At 46.7% G+C, this 14,080-nt stretch overlaps 1 protein-coding gene across 1 annotated transcript in view; it reads left to right on the top strand.

Moving 5' to 3' along the window:
- LOC136495317 (uncharacterized) overlaps positions 1 to 14,080 on the top strand; it is a 48,056-nt gene that overhangs the window by 14,292 nt on the left and 19,684 nt on the right. Inside the window, 5 exon segments of the mRNA XM_066491277.1 lie at positions 7,586 to 7,641; positions 7,724 to 7,823; positions 12,781 to 12,898; positions 13,004 to 13,216; positions 13,466 to 13,790. Coding sequence (XP_066347374.1) covers positions 7,586 to 7,641; positions 7,724 to 7,823; positions 12,781 to 12,898; positions 13,004 to 13,216; positions 13,466 to 13,790 — 812 coding nt within the window.

Here is a 14,080-nt window from a genome sequence, read left to right as displayed (position 1 = left end):
GGTCCATCCAAATGTCACTAACAGTGTTGAATGCGCTGTGAACTGTTTACACCGCAAAAAGGAGTAAGCAAACACCACTATAATACAGATGAGTGTTACCACCCACAGAAGCTTATTAAATGAAAGAAAAAAACCTTGACCTGTGGGGAAAAAACACCCATGTGGCATTGCATTAAGAGGAAACTTCTCGCACGTAGGCCGAGAAACACTCAAACGCTGGCTGCCCTGGACGCCCACCAAGTGCCCAGGACAAATGCTTGCGGTCATGTGCATCTCGCAGAAAGCGACTTAGGTGGTTAGGGTATTTTTTAACCCAGGCCTGTTAAATTTCACTCCTGTGGGGAGTCGAACCTTAGGACCTGAGGTGCCGCTAAGGTTCCTGCATACCACTAGGCTACAGACCCGTTCACTAGAAGCTTTTATATCATGCACATAGTTGTCTTATAGGGGCGCTTGCATTTGTACCCTTGTTTTGTATCAAAATTGTGATTTTGCCCCTGTTTTTTTAACTTTGTGAATTTGCCTTTGCGTTTTCAAAACGAAGCACCACTTTGCCCCTATTCCGTCATCCTCACCTAACGGTGTTAACTTTTATACAAATGACAACTATGCCCATGTGATTTTGCCCCTAGTTTTTATGGTGGTTTGTGATTTTGCCCCTGATTAGGAATAAGACATTTATATTGTATTTTAACAAAAAATGATTATATTTTATCAAATATATTTGGCACAATTTACAATGATTTCAAATTAATTCATCCTCAAATAAAATGAACCATGCTACATCAGGAGCCAATCGGAGTGTGGATGCTTCTAACAAATTGAACGATAATGTAGTGATTGCTACTGAAATCCACGTTTCCACACAGCCAGCAGGCAACATATATCGTCACATTCATCAAACTAATCTTTACAGAAATTATCTACTACTAGTAGGCAGTAGCTAGCATTCATACGATACAAACGGGTCAGCCTAAACTACAGAGGTCGCCCCTCCGACTGCAGCTCTAGCAGGAAGCTTCGCCTGGCCCAGGGCCGCCCCTCCATCACCGGCAGCTCCAGCGAGGAACCGGCGCCTGCCCTGCTGTGGTGGCTCCAGTAGGCTGCTGCTCTTGTCCCACCGCTGCTCCTCCAGCGGGCACCAGGCAAGGGCAGTGCGCGACTCCCTCCCTGCTCCTCCGTCGCTGTGCAGCCGCTCGAGCTACTGCCTCGGTCGCCGGCGCACGCCATGCCCGCTGCTCCGCAGAAATCGCCATGGCCGCGCTCGCCATCGCAGCGTCTCGCGCCTGCCGTTGCCCTGCCCCTACGGATGCGCTAGACCGAAGCCCATGGCGCTGCCCCTCCGGAGTCGCCGTTGCCCCACGCGTCGTTCCGCCGTGCGCCCCGGGAGCGCCGTCGCTGGGCCACCATCACTGCGCCTTCCGCTCCCGTCGCAGCTTCACCTCCATTGCCCAGCGCCCGAGCCCCCGCTGCGCCCCCAGCGCCACCACCGCGCGCAGCTCCGCCTTGCCTCCGTCGAGCACCATGCACCGCGCGCGAGCGTGCCGCACCCCGTTATGGCCACACCCGCCGTACCGAGCCGCAACGCTCCGCCACGGCTGCGTCCGCCGGTGCCCCAGCTCCTGCTGTCCCCCCCACGCCGTTCTCCTCGCCTCACTCCTCCGATCCGCCGTGGCCGCTTCCTCTGCCCCCACTGCGCGCGCGAGCGCGCATGTCCACAGCGCGCCCGGGCTGCGTTGACCTGCGCCGCTCCACCTCCGCAGTCGCTGCGCCTTTCGCAGTTGCCACCACGGCGACGCGGCTCATCTTCCCCTTGCCGCCGCAGCCTGCCGCCTCGGCGCCCGCTGGCTTCCCCGACGGCGAGGACGCCGCCACCATGGCGGAAGCCGGAGGGCAGTCCCTTGCCGCGGACGCGTTCACCGCCGTCGACGCATTGGGCTGCTGCGCCTCGTCCTTGCACGACGGGACCCCTGAGTCTTGCTCGAAAGGGAAGAACGGCGGGCGGGCGGGCGCCGCCGGGACCTGCGCCCAGGCGCCAGAGGAGACCCGTGGCTGGGCATCGCCGCTGCCCAGCGCGCGAACAACCAGAGCCGCGGCCGCCCTCGCGCCCCGGAACTGCCGCCGCACCGTGCACGAAGCAGAGCCGCGTCCGCCTCCCACGCGTGCGCCCCTGCGCCCTGCAACAACCGCCTCACCGCGTGCCCTAGGCTAGATGCGCCGCCGCCGATGGAGCCGCCCGCTCCCGATGCCGCCCGCTACCGATGAGGGCTGTTCTGGATGAGGAAGAGTCAGGGGCAGATTGGTCATTTCTACTATCCTTTTCTGCTTTGGAATTCTTTTAATTCATTTATTCCTTGTCCATTTGACCGACATCCAAAGCAGGGGCAAACGGACAGTTCATTTCAAAATAACAGGGGTAAAAACACAGTTAAAAAACAGGGGCAAAATCACAATTGGAGTTCTGAACAAGGGTAAGAACACAATTTTCCCAAGAATAAATTACCAGGCATACTGTCGACTAAATATCGTCGATAGTCCACCGAGGGGTATGCCCACGATGGTAGATTATTTAGTAGATGTGCGCGTGATCTGGAACTAGATGGCAACAGAGACACGAGACACAAGATTTATACAGGTTCAAGCCGTCAATGTGACGTAAAACCCTACGTCCTGTGCTCTGTTGGTTTGTATTGCTGGAATACGAGATGAGATGTGGGATGGGGGATGGCGACTAGGGGACCCTTGTCCCTTCTTATATACTCTGGAGGGATAGGGTTAGAAGGAAAGTATCCTAGTCGGTTATATGGTAGGATTACAATATCTATAGTATCCGATCAGATCTTCTAGGTGCCTTGCGGTGTACGCCGAGTAGTGCTGTGCGCTGCAAGTCTTGAATCTTGTGGGCTGGACCGTCCCTGACTGTGCGGCTCATGTCCCTTGCCGTGGGTACATGGGGTTATACCCCCACAGCTGGTCCCTGATCGCCTTGTATCCTTTGAACAACGCCGTCTTGAACAAGTCCGAGCTGTTTGACGTGAAGCCGACCAGTTTAACTGGCGACCTGGGCGGTGAAAGTCGAAGTCGATCAGCTTAAGTGGTGACCTGGGCGGTGACAGTTGAAGCCGACCAGCTTAACTGGTGACCTGGGCGGTGAAAGTCGAAGCCGACCAGCTTAACTGGTGACCTGGACGGTGAAAGTCAAGGCCGACCAGCTTAATTGGTGACTTGAGTGGTGAAAGTTGAGGCCGACCAGCTTAACTGGTGAGCAGAGCTCGGACTGAGCCAAGTAAGGCTTGCCAAAAGAATGTAAGGGGCTCAAGATCAAATTTGAAAATTCTTCACCTCAGATGAAGTGTAGGCACTTAGACTCCGTTTCCATGACTTAGTCAGTAAGGAGGGTAAATTAGGAAAAAAGCACTACATTCACCGTTAGGTGAAGTGTAGCCACTTAGTCCTCGAGCCTGCTGGAAGATGATGAAAGAATCTTGTAGCAGGGTCAAAGAAATCAAGTCTGAAACTTGCCAACGTCATCTGTCATGTGCGTATCAAGACCCCAGACGTGCTGTCCAAGATCAGCACCCTGATCCGAACAGTATGGAGCAACTTAATAGCGCACCGATGAGACGTAGCAAAATCCGACCACTAAGGAAGTCCCCAGCTTAGCTGGCAACTTTTTCACAAAGAATCCGAACGCCGAGGAGTCCCCAGCTTAGCTGACGACGCTTGCACGAAGAATCTGAACGTCGAGGAGTCCCCAGCTTAGCTGACGATGAAGCCCAAGCGGCGAACAACCCAACTAGCTGGTCGGCGAAGAAGCAAGCACCGAGGAGTCCAACCAGCTGGTCGGCGGTGAAGTGAGCGCTGAGTAGAAGTGAGCGCCGAACAGTCCGACCAACTGGTCAGCGACGAAGTCCATGAACCTAGCGGTCCGACCAGTTGATCGGCGGAGAAGTCTGAGTGCTAGGTGGTTCGACCACCCGGACAATGATTCTTTTGTCCTTCCCAACTGATCCAGTCTCCGAGCGTAAAAAATAGGCTCGGTGACCGAACCGGGCCCTTGAAAAACAAAGATGTAGAATGGGTAGTACATGGTGTACAAATAAAACGTATGAACTCCAGAGAAAATAAGCATTTGATGAAGTAACATACGGCAAGCGGTTGTAGATAAACATTATGTTTATTTTGGAGTTCGTTCATATTTTAAATATGAGTAAGCTTCTTCTAGTTGGTTCTGTATTGTATCACCAGCCCCGACTAGCCCAAGCTCTATAGCGCGGAGTGGCCGACACCCGTGTACACGTAAGGGAGAGAGCGTTGCTAAGGAGCCGCTGCTGACTGTCCATAACGCAGAGTGTGGCTCGTGCACGTATAGGAGCAAAGTCAAGGACAGGGCTGTTTCTGGTAACACAAGTGAGAACGTGGCTGGTTGACGAATCGACGAAGAACATCTTAAAGATATTGCATTATGGAGAATGAATGGAGCATCTTAAACATGGAGAATAAATGGAGTAAAAATCAATTGGAGAAACGCCGTGGAGAAGATTGTATTAAATACAGATATATGAAGGGTATTTAGCTTTAGACAAAACGTTTGGTCGGCTGCGTATGACATTATCTGGTCGGCGGCGACGAAATTGTCCGGCCCTTGAGCTTTTCCGGCCTGTCGTTATGGCGGCGGTTGTGGTCATCATGGCGCCGTTCTTCGCGGCGATCATTATTACGACGCGGTAGGTGCTCGGAGCGAGTAGTCCAGGTGATGTCGTCCTTATATTACTGGTCGGCCTTAGGCGGATCAGAATCGGGGAGATCGTTGACGTAGCCGCATTCGATCTGGTCGGAGAAGCGATGTTGCATGGCGCTTTGATAGACGGCCGAGCGGAGTAGTCGACGTGTCACGATGTCCGAGTAGATGGATATGGCTCGGACGGCTTGATGCGTGCGTCGTCTTCGTAGTCGCCGCTAGAGTAGATAAATCCATGGCCTTGACGCTGAGTACATGCAACGTATATGCGTGAATACATGCAACTCCTGATTGCCTGCATGGCCCGTGTCTTGGTCAAGGAGTGAAACGCCGACCAATCTTCTTAAAAACCCAATCAGTATACGTGATGCATGTGTCCAAGCACGCAAGCCTGACTTAATTAATTTGCATGCCTTTTGAGACCGGACGGGCATGCAAGTATATTGATTTTTCCAATCGACTTGCACGTGGTGCTGTCGTCAAGGCCTTGGAAGCAGATCTTGAACCAACGATTGGGAGTACTAAAGAGATGGAGATCGGCTCCCTGCAACGAGGAGCAGCAACCCGTGGATGTCCCGGACTCCAGGGAGCCTCCGTCGGCTTGAGGTTGGAAAACGCATCTGAATCATGCGCGAAACAGCAGCGCCACGGGAGACACCCACACGGATGCCGCCGGCGACCTTCGAATCGGAGATGAGGGCCCTGAGCACGATCCGGCCACGTGATCGTTAGGAAGCTCCTCCAGATCGGATCGTGCGGCGAGCTTGCTGTGTTGGGTCACCTCCCTAGCGGCAGCCCACATGAACGATTGGATGCACGGGGCCGTCGCCGAGAACGTGCTGTTGATCTTGAGGTACGCCATCCGGTTCGCTGGAGGATTAACACGCACACCCCTACCTGGCGCGCCAACTGTCGACTAAATATCGTCGATAATCCACCGAGGGGTATGCCCGCGATGGTAGATTATTTGGTAGAGGTGCGCGTGATCAGGAATTAGATGGTAACAGAGACACAAGACACAAGATTTATACAGGTTCAGGCTGTCAATGTGACGTAAAACTCTACGTCGAGTGCTCTGTTGGTTTGTATTGTTGGAATACGAGATGAGATGTGGGATGGGGGATGCCGACTAGGGGACCCCTGCCCCTCCTTATATACTCTGGAGGGGTAGGGTTACAAGGAAAGTATCGTAGTCGGTTATATGGTAGGATTGCAATATCTATAGTATCCGATCAGATCGTCTAGATGCCTTGCGGTGTACGCCGAGCAGTGCCGTGCGCCGTAAGTCTTGAATCTTGTGGGCTGGACCGTCCCTGACCGTGCGGCCCATGTCCCTTGCCGTGGGTACCTGGGGTTATACCCCCACACATACATGTATGACAAGATTGAAGATTCAAAATTATAGGTTTGATAAACAATTAGACTAACCCCAGCACATTTATGATAAGATTGAAGATTCAAAATTATAGGTTTGATAAACAATTAGACTAACCCCAGCACATTGGGTTTAGTGGTTCAAAAACGATGCCCTTAGAATTTTATTTTAATTTAAACTCCTACGGTTGGCCCAAAGACTTAGCCTGGGGTTTTAATTTAAACGATGCCCTGGGGTTTTATTTTAATTATAGGTTTAATTTAAACGATGCCCAAAGACTTAGCCTTAGATAGGAGTGCTCGGAAGACAGCTATTCACGTGCCTGAACCTTGATTGCTTCTGATGGGTTTCAACTCTAGCCTACCCCAACTTGTTTGTGACTTAAAGGCTTTGTTGTTGTTGTTGTTGTTGTTAAACTCCTACGGTTATGATTTTTGTAACTAGCAACAAGATGTTTCAAGAGAATTGTGGTCAAAGTTCAATTTATAATACCGTGGCAAGTCAATTCTGCCTTGTAAAAAGATCTTAGAGACCATTTGTAGGTACTGGGGCTCGTTTTCGAGTTTCTATCGTATTTTTGGGTAAAATGGAAATAGAAATGGTAAATACAAAACTGGAAACGGAAATGATAAATATGGAAGAGTTAACAAAAACAATTTTAGGCTTTCTGATTGTTTCCGAGTTTTCCAGTATTTCACCAATAATTACCAACACCAAATCTGTGTTTTTTCTTAATACATAACCCAACCTAGCGTCCCAACGACAACACTTGGCTGCATGCTTTGAATCGAATTTTTCTTACGAGGTAATCTCTCTGTCCATCAATGTAAAGTGCCTTTTATTTTGAATAAGTTAAACTTTTACCAATTTTGACTAACAATTAATCAAATGTTCAGTATACAAGTTGTATATCAGTTGATTAATATTCAAACTATTATTTGAGATTGTCTTGATTTTGTAGCAAGAAATGTTTGAAGAGTTTCTCGTTCAAAAATGTCTTATATTGATGGATGGAGAGAATATTAAATATGTGACTTGTGAAATATCGATTGGTCATTCATATGTACGCTATCATGCTAAAGTTTGGTGTCTCGACTAAGGATTAATGATTCCCAACAGATATGGAGGTGCTTCTGATGGGATAGTTATGTTTTTTATTTTCCTGTAACATCGATGTCATATTCGTTTCTGACAGTATCATATTCGATTTGGTTTTTGAGAAAAGAAATGAATGGAAACAATTTTAATCCCTAACCATTTGGGTACACTGGGTGACAACTTCCTTACAGATAAAAATTAAATTTGCTTTTCATGGCCATTCTGTGATGTGCTATTGTAGATTTATATTCAGTTTCCTTTTGGTGGCCTGTTATCCAGCCAGTTCATGTTTTGTCATGTCAAAATTGCATGTTATAGGGTTTTGTTCTAATTTTTTCGGGACTCAACCTTTACCATGGGTGTGTGAGCAGGTTGGCCCTGGTTCCCTTGTTCAGGCTCCACTTGATGAGGCTGTTCCAAGCAGCTTGTAAGTTCTTTTATCTCACTGTGAAATAAGAATCTTTAATTCCTTCTAAACAATGCGTTTGATTGAAATTTGTGTTAACCAGGGGTGCACTTTCACGCTGTGAAAGTAAAACATGTCCTAGTGAGCTTATTACCCCACCTGATGATTGCCATGTAAATCGCTCCTTGTCATTTACACTGCAAGTAAGGATGATTTATTCTGGCATTCTTCTCTTCTGAAAGATGCAATAAAGTTAACAGCTTCGCATGTTTTTCCCCATATAATGACCAAGTTTACTATGATGCTACCAATTGCCACCTTTGCTCAACACTTAGCTTTTGGGTGAAATGCTGGGTGCATAAAACCCAAGAGATCCTAACTTTGAACCTAGAGTGCAGGCTTCATGGAGCCTTTTTGTCAGGGGGAGTTTTGGAATGTATTGGGTATAAAGGTTCCTCAATAACATAAGCTTTCTGGTGAACTGCATGGCTTATGTCTTCATGAAATACAATGTTTAAGACTAGAGAATCTGAATCTGATAACCTCATTCGTGTTTGTCAGTTCATGATACACCACCTTACCAAGTTTTATTGTTTGTGGTATATATCTTTGCTTTACGAACCCTGAACGTGGTTCAATTCACTAGTCTAACAATTCTAGAATATATAACAACAACAACAACAACAACAAAGCCTTTAAGTCCCAAACAAGTTGGGGTAGGCTAGAGTTGAAACCCAGTAGAAGCAATCAAGGTTCAAGCACATGAATAACTGTTTTCCAAGCACTCCTATCTAAGGCTAAGTCTTTGGGTATATTTCATCCTTTTAAGTCTCCTTTTATTGCCTCTACCAAAGTCAACTTTGGTCTTCCTCTGTCTCTCTTCACGTTACTATCCTGGCTTAGGATTCCACTACGCACCGGTGTCTCTGGAGGTCTCTGTTGGACATGTTCAAACCATCTCAACCGGTGTTGGACAAGCTTTTCTTCAATTGGTGCTACCCTTAATCTATCACGTATATCATCGTTCCGAACTCGATCCCTTCAATTGGTGCTACTCTTAATCTATCACGTATATCATCGTTCCGAACTCGATCCCTTCTTGTATGACCGTAAATCCAACGCAACATACGCATTTCCGCGACACTTATTTGTTGAACATGTCGTCTTTTCGTAAGCCAACATTCTACACCATACAACATAGCAGGTCTAATCGTCGTCTTATAAAACTTGCCTTTTAGCTTCTGTGGTATCCTTTTGTCACATAGGACACCAGATGCTTGGCGCCACTTTATCCACCCTGCTTTGATTCTATGGCTAACATCTTCATCAATATCCCCGTCTCTCTGTAGCATTGATCCTAAATATCGAAAGATATCCTTCCTAGGCACTACTTGACATTCCAAACTAATATCTTCCTTCTCCCGAATAGTAGTGCCGAAGTCACATCTCATATACTCATCTTTAGTTCTACTGAGTCTAAAACCTTTGGACTCCAAAGTCTCCCACCATAACTCCAGTTTCTGATTCACTCCTATTCGGCTTTCATCAACTAGCACTGCATCGTCCGCGAAAAGCATACACCAAGGGATGTCCCCTTTTATGTCCCTTATGACCTCATCCATCACTAAGGCAAATAGATAAGGGCTCAAAGCTGACCCTTGATGTAGTCCTATCCTAATCGGGAAGTCATCCGTGTCTTCATCACTTGTTCGAACACTAGTCACAACATTGTTGTACATGTCCTTAATGAGCTCGATGTACTTCGTTGGGACTTTATTTTTGTCCAAAGCCCACCACATAACATTCCTTGGTATTTTATTATAAGTCTTCTCCAAGTCAATAAAAACCATGTGTAGGTCTTTCTTCTTCTCCCTATACCGCTTCATAACTTGTCGTATTAAGAAAATGGCTTCCATGGTTGAGCTTCCGGGCATGAAACCAAACTGATTTCATAGAGACCCGCGTTATTGCTTTCAAGCGATGCTCGATAACTCTCTCCCATAGCTTCATAGTATGGCTCATCAACTTAATTCCCCGATAATTAGTACAACTTTGAATATCCCCTTTATTCTTGTAGATCGGTACCAAGATACTTCTTCTCCACTTGTCAGGCATCTTGTTCGATCAAAAAATATGGTTAAACAGCTTGGTTAGCCATACTATAGCTATGTCCCCGAGGCATCTCCACACCTCGATTGGGATACCATCCGGTCCCATCGTCTTACCTCCTTTCATCATTTTCAACGCCTTTCTGACCTCAGATTCTTGGATTCTCCGCACAAAGCGCCTATTGGTGTCATCAAAAGAGTCGTCCAACTGAAAGGTTGTGTCCGTATTCTCACCATTAAACAATTTGTCAAAATACTTTTGCCATCGATGTCGGATCTCATCCTCCTTCACCAAGAGATGCTTCCTTTCATCCTTAATGCACTTAACTTGGTTGAAATCCCTTGTCTTTCTCTCACGAACCCTAGCCATCCTATAAATGTCCTCTCCTTCATTCGTACTCAAATGTTGGTAAAGATCCTCGTACGCTTTACCCTTTACCACACTTACAGCTCGCTTTACAGTCTTCTTTGCCACCTTGTACTTCTCTATGTTGTCCACACTCCTGTCATGGTACAAGCGTCTATAGTATTCTTTCTTCTCCATAATAGCCATTTGAACTTCCTCGTTCCACCACCAAGTATCTTTAGCATCGCCTCCACTTCCTTTGGTTACTCCACACACCTCTGAGGCCACCTTCCGAATGTTGATTGCCATCTTCTCCCACATGTTGTTTATGTCCTCTTCTTTCTTCCAAGAGCCCTCTTTGATAACCATTTCCCTGAATACCTCTGACGTCTCCCCTTTCAGTTTCCACCACTTTGTTCTTTCAATCTTAGCTTGTTTATCCCTACGGGCACGCACCTGAAAACGAAAGTTTGCCACCAAAAGCTTATGTTGAGAAACAACACACTCCCCTGGTATCACCTTGCAACCCAAGTATGCTCGTTTGTCCTTTCTTCTTGTGGGGACAAAGTCAATCTGGCTAGAGTGTTATCCGCTACTGAAGGTCACTAGATGAGATTCTCTCTTTCTAAAGAAAAGTGTTAGCTATCATCAGGTCAAAAGCTACCGCGAAGTTCAGAACTTTCTTCCCCTCCTGATTCCTACTACCATACCCAAAATCTCCATGAACTGCCACGAAACCTGCGCTTGTAGTACCTACATGCCCATTAAGATTTCCTCCTATAAAAAGCTTCTCACTACGAGGTACAACTCTAATCAGGCCATCTAAATCTTCCCAGAACTGTCTCTTAGCACTCTCGTCGAGGCCTACTTGGGGGGCATACGCACTAATTACGTTCAAGACCATATCACCAACGACAAGGTTGATTAAGATAATCATATCTCCTTGCCTTCTCACTCCCACCACACCATTCTTGCGGCTCTTATCAATCAAAACTTCTACGCCATTTGTATTCGCGACTGTCCCTATGTACCAAAGCTTGAAACCTGTATTGTCCACCTCCTTCGCCTTCTGACCCTTCCATTTAGTCTCTTGAACACATAATATATTTACACGCCTCCTAGTCGCGGTATCAACTAATTCTCTTAACTTACCTGTAAGCGACCCTACATTCCAACTACCTAAACGGATTCTAGTTGGTTCGACTAGCTTCCTTACCCTTCACACCCGTTGACTCAGATGTGAAGACCCTTGCTCATTTTTCACTAAACCCGGGCTCCGATGTAGCGCGCCACTAAGGAAGCGATGACCCGATCCTTGCTCACTTGACACCATGCCCAGATCGCGACACGGCGCGTCACCAAGGGGGTGCCGACCCGGCCCTTGCCCATTTAAATACCATACCCGGGTTCCGATATGGCGCGTCGCTAAGAGGGTTACGCCCCAACGGTTTTCTTTCAGGTTTCATCTCCATTAGAATGGCTAGATTTAACGTTGGCTCGCCACGCCTATCACAACCCTCCTCCTTTACCAGGGCTTGGGACCTGCTATGTTGAGACAACATAGGCGGAATTAATTCTAGAATATATGTCTGTAAATTTTGGGCTTTATTAACCTGATTTTTGTATAGGTTGACCTCAAACAACATTTCCAATACAATAAAAATGAAAAAAAAGAAAACAATAGTTTGACACCAAATGTAGCACAACAGAGGCAAAAAGAAAACATTTCTTGTATCACAACCTGGACAGAATGTAAGTAACAGCTAGACACACTCCAATCTATCCATCTTGTAATCATATAGTTAATAAATATGTGGGAAATTTAGGGAAGTGAATGAAGAAAGATAGAAAAAAGTGGAAGAATCTGGTAGGTGGGCAAAATTGTCTCATATAGCCATCCTATATTTCTTAAGAGAGTGAAGAGTCTCGTGAACTGTTCCCTTACATCTCACACTTGCACAGCACCGAAACAATACACTGACACCAGCACATAAATCTATTTGGGTGACGAGGCAGAGGGCCACAGCTGAATCCCATGCCTGGGATAGGGCGGGCCAAATTCTGAGGGTGGGCCCAATCTGGGGTTATCTCATCAACTCAACGCACTCGGTGTGTAGCAGCCAACTGATCCGCTGATCGGGATCCTCATCCTGCGTACTGTGAACAGCTGATCCCCAGAAGTACAGGAACAGTATCAACACTGTACCAGAACAGGCGACAGTGCACCATTAAGGCACTGTTTGACCTAACCGGTATGGTCTGCACTATATTCGTACTGTCCACCAGGGTACAATCAATGCAGGGACGATACTACCACATACAGTGGACACCGCACAGGAATTACAGTTACCCTCAATAGGAGTGATTGTAAATATATATGGTTGACTGTCGGGTCGGGTGGCCAACCCCCCCCCCCCCCCCCCCCCCCCCCGGCTGCCATTGTTGCTGCCTAGAAGCCAGTGAACAAGTGGTCGAGCTCCAGTTGGATGGACAACAGCTGGTCCCTATCTGTTGCTATGCAGCAGGATGAAAATACTGCATTCTATGAAGCTTAACTTGATTTTTGAAAATTATTTCTTCCCCCGCCGATGCAAAAACGATACTAAGTTCACCTTTTATCATAATCATGTGTATGTGAAATGTGTCAAGATACTTTGCTGTTGTATTCTAACCATTGTTCTAAGATTTTTTTCCCACATTTTGCAGATTTGTCGTGTTGAAGACATAACTGTCAGTGGCATAGTTAGGGGAAGTATAATTCATATTCATAGAGCAAGGACTGTAACTATTGCAAAGGATGGCACAATTAGTGCCTCAGAGTTAGGTGATTCTATGTTTTGGTGTAATAGTTAATATTTAATAAAGGTGCTGAAATATGCTATCTTAGTGACATGACTATTTAAACCCAGTAATTTGGATTATTTGATAGGTTGCAAGGAAGGCATTGGAAAAGGAAAATTTCTCAAGTATGGAGCTGGTGGTGGTGCTGGGCATGGAGGCCGAGGTGGCACAGGGATTTACAATGGAATGAGAAGTGAAGGAGGCCTAGAATATGGCAATGCTGATCTTCCATGTGAGCTAGGAAGCGGTAGTGGTGGTTCTGCTTTGTCAGCAGATAACACTGCTGGTGGGGGATTAATTGGTTGGTTCCATCTTATCCCATAAAATCTATGTTCTAGAGTCTTGTATATCACATTTGGCTCCCTTTGTTTTTTATTTTTCATTTTTTTCCTCTCATGATGCCTGCTACCATCCTCTGAGTTTCCTTTTCAGTGCAGTTTCTTATCCTTTACTTGGTGCTTGACACGCATCATACACCACACTAAGCTAATATTCTTTTTATATTTACCTTTTCCTTTCTGCTCTAATTGCTGATCATTTTCACTTCCAGTCATTGGATCCATGAAATGGCCACTTTCAAGGTTGCTAGTTTATGGCTCGCTGAACTCTGACGGGGAAAGCCGTAAAGGCACATCGGAAAATTCAAATGGGACTTTTAAAGGTGGAGTTGGTGGTGGTTCTGGAGGGTCAATTCTTTTATTTCTTCAATGGCTTCTGCTAGAGAAAAACTCATCATTATCGGCATCTGGTGGCAATGGAGGTGTATACGGTGGTGGAGGAGGTGGTGGTGGTAGAATACATTTCCATTGGTCGAATATTGCTACTGGAGATGAATATGTTCAGATTGCTTCTGTCAATGGTACAATAGCATCAAGGTACGCAATTCATGTCTAATGGTGGTTGCTTGTTTGTCATGGCACTTTACATGATCGCACTATTCTGTAACTTGTGGGATTGGCTATTTTACTAGGGTTACGTGGCGTGATCTTTTCTTAAGTTGTGCGCTTATCTGCAGTGGATTTCTTTGTATAACATGGACATGCAGGAAGGGCCAATGTTTTCAGATCATATTATCGAGGCTAGTTGTATATCGAGGCTAGTCGTATGACCACCGATCAGACGACTAATCGCTATTAGTCGTCGATAAGGGTCGATTAGTCGGTCC

Source organism: Miscanthus floridulus, chromosome 12 (assembly GCF_019320115.1).
Source record: "Miscanthus floridulus cultivar M001 chromosome 12, ASM1932011v1, whole genome shotgun sequence".
Classification (NCBI taxonomy): Eukaryota; Viridiplantae; Streptophyta; class Magnoliopsida; order Poales; family Poaceae; genus Miscanthus; species Miscanthus floridulus.
The sequence above is the reverse complement of the archived record's forward strand: the minus strand, read 5'-3'. Positions and strand labels throughout refer to the sequence as shown.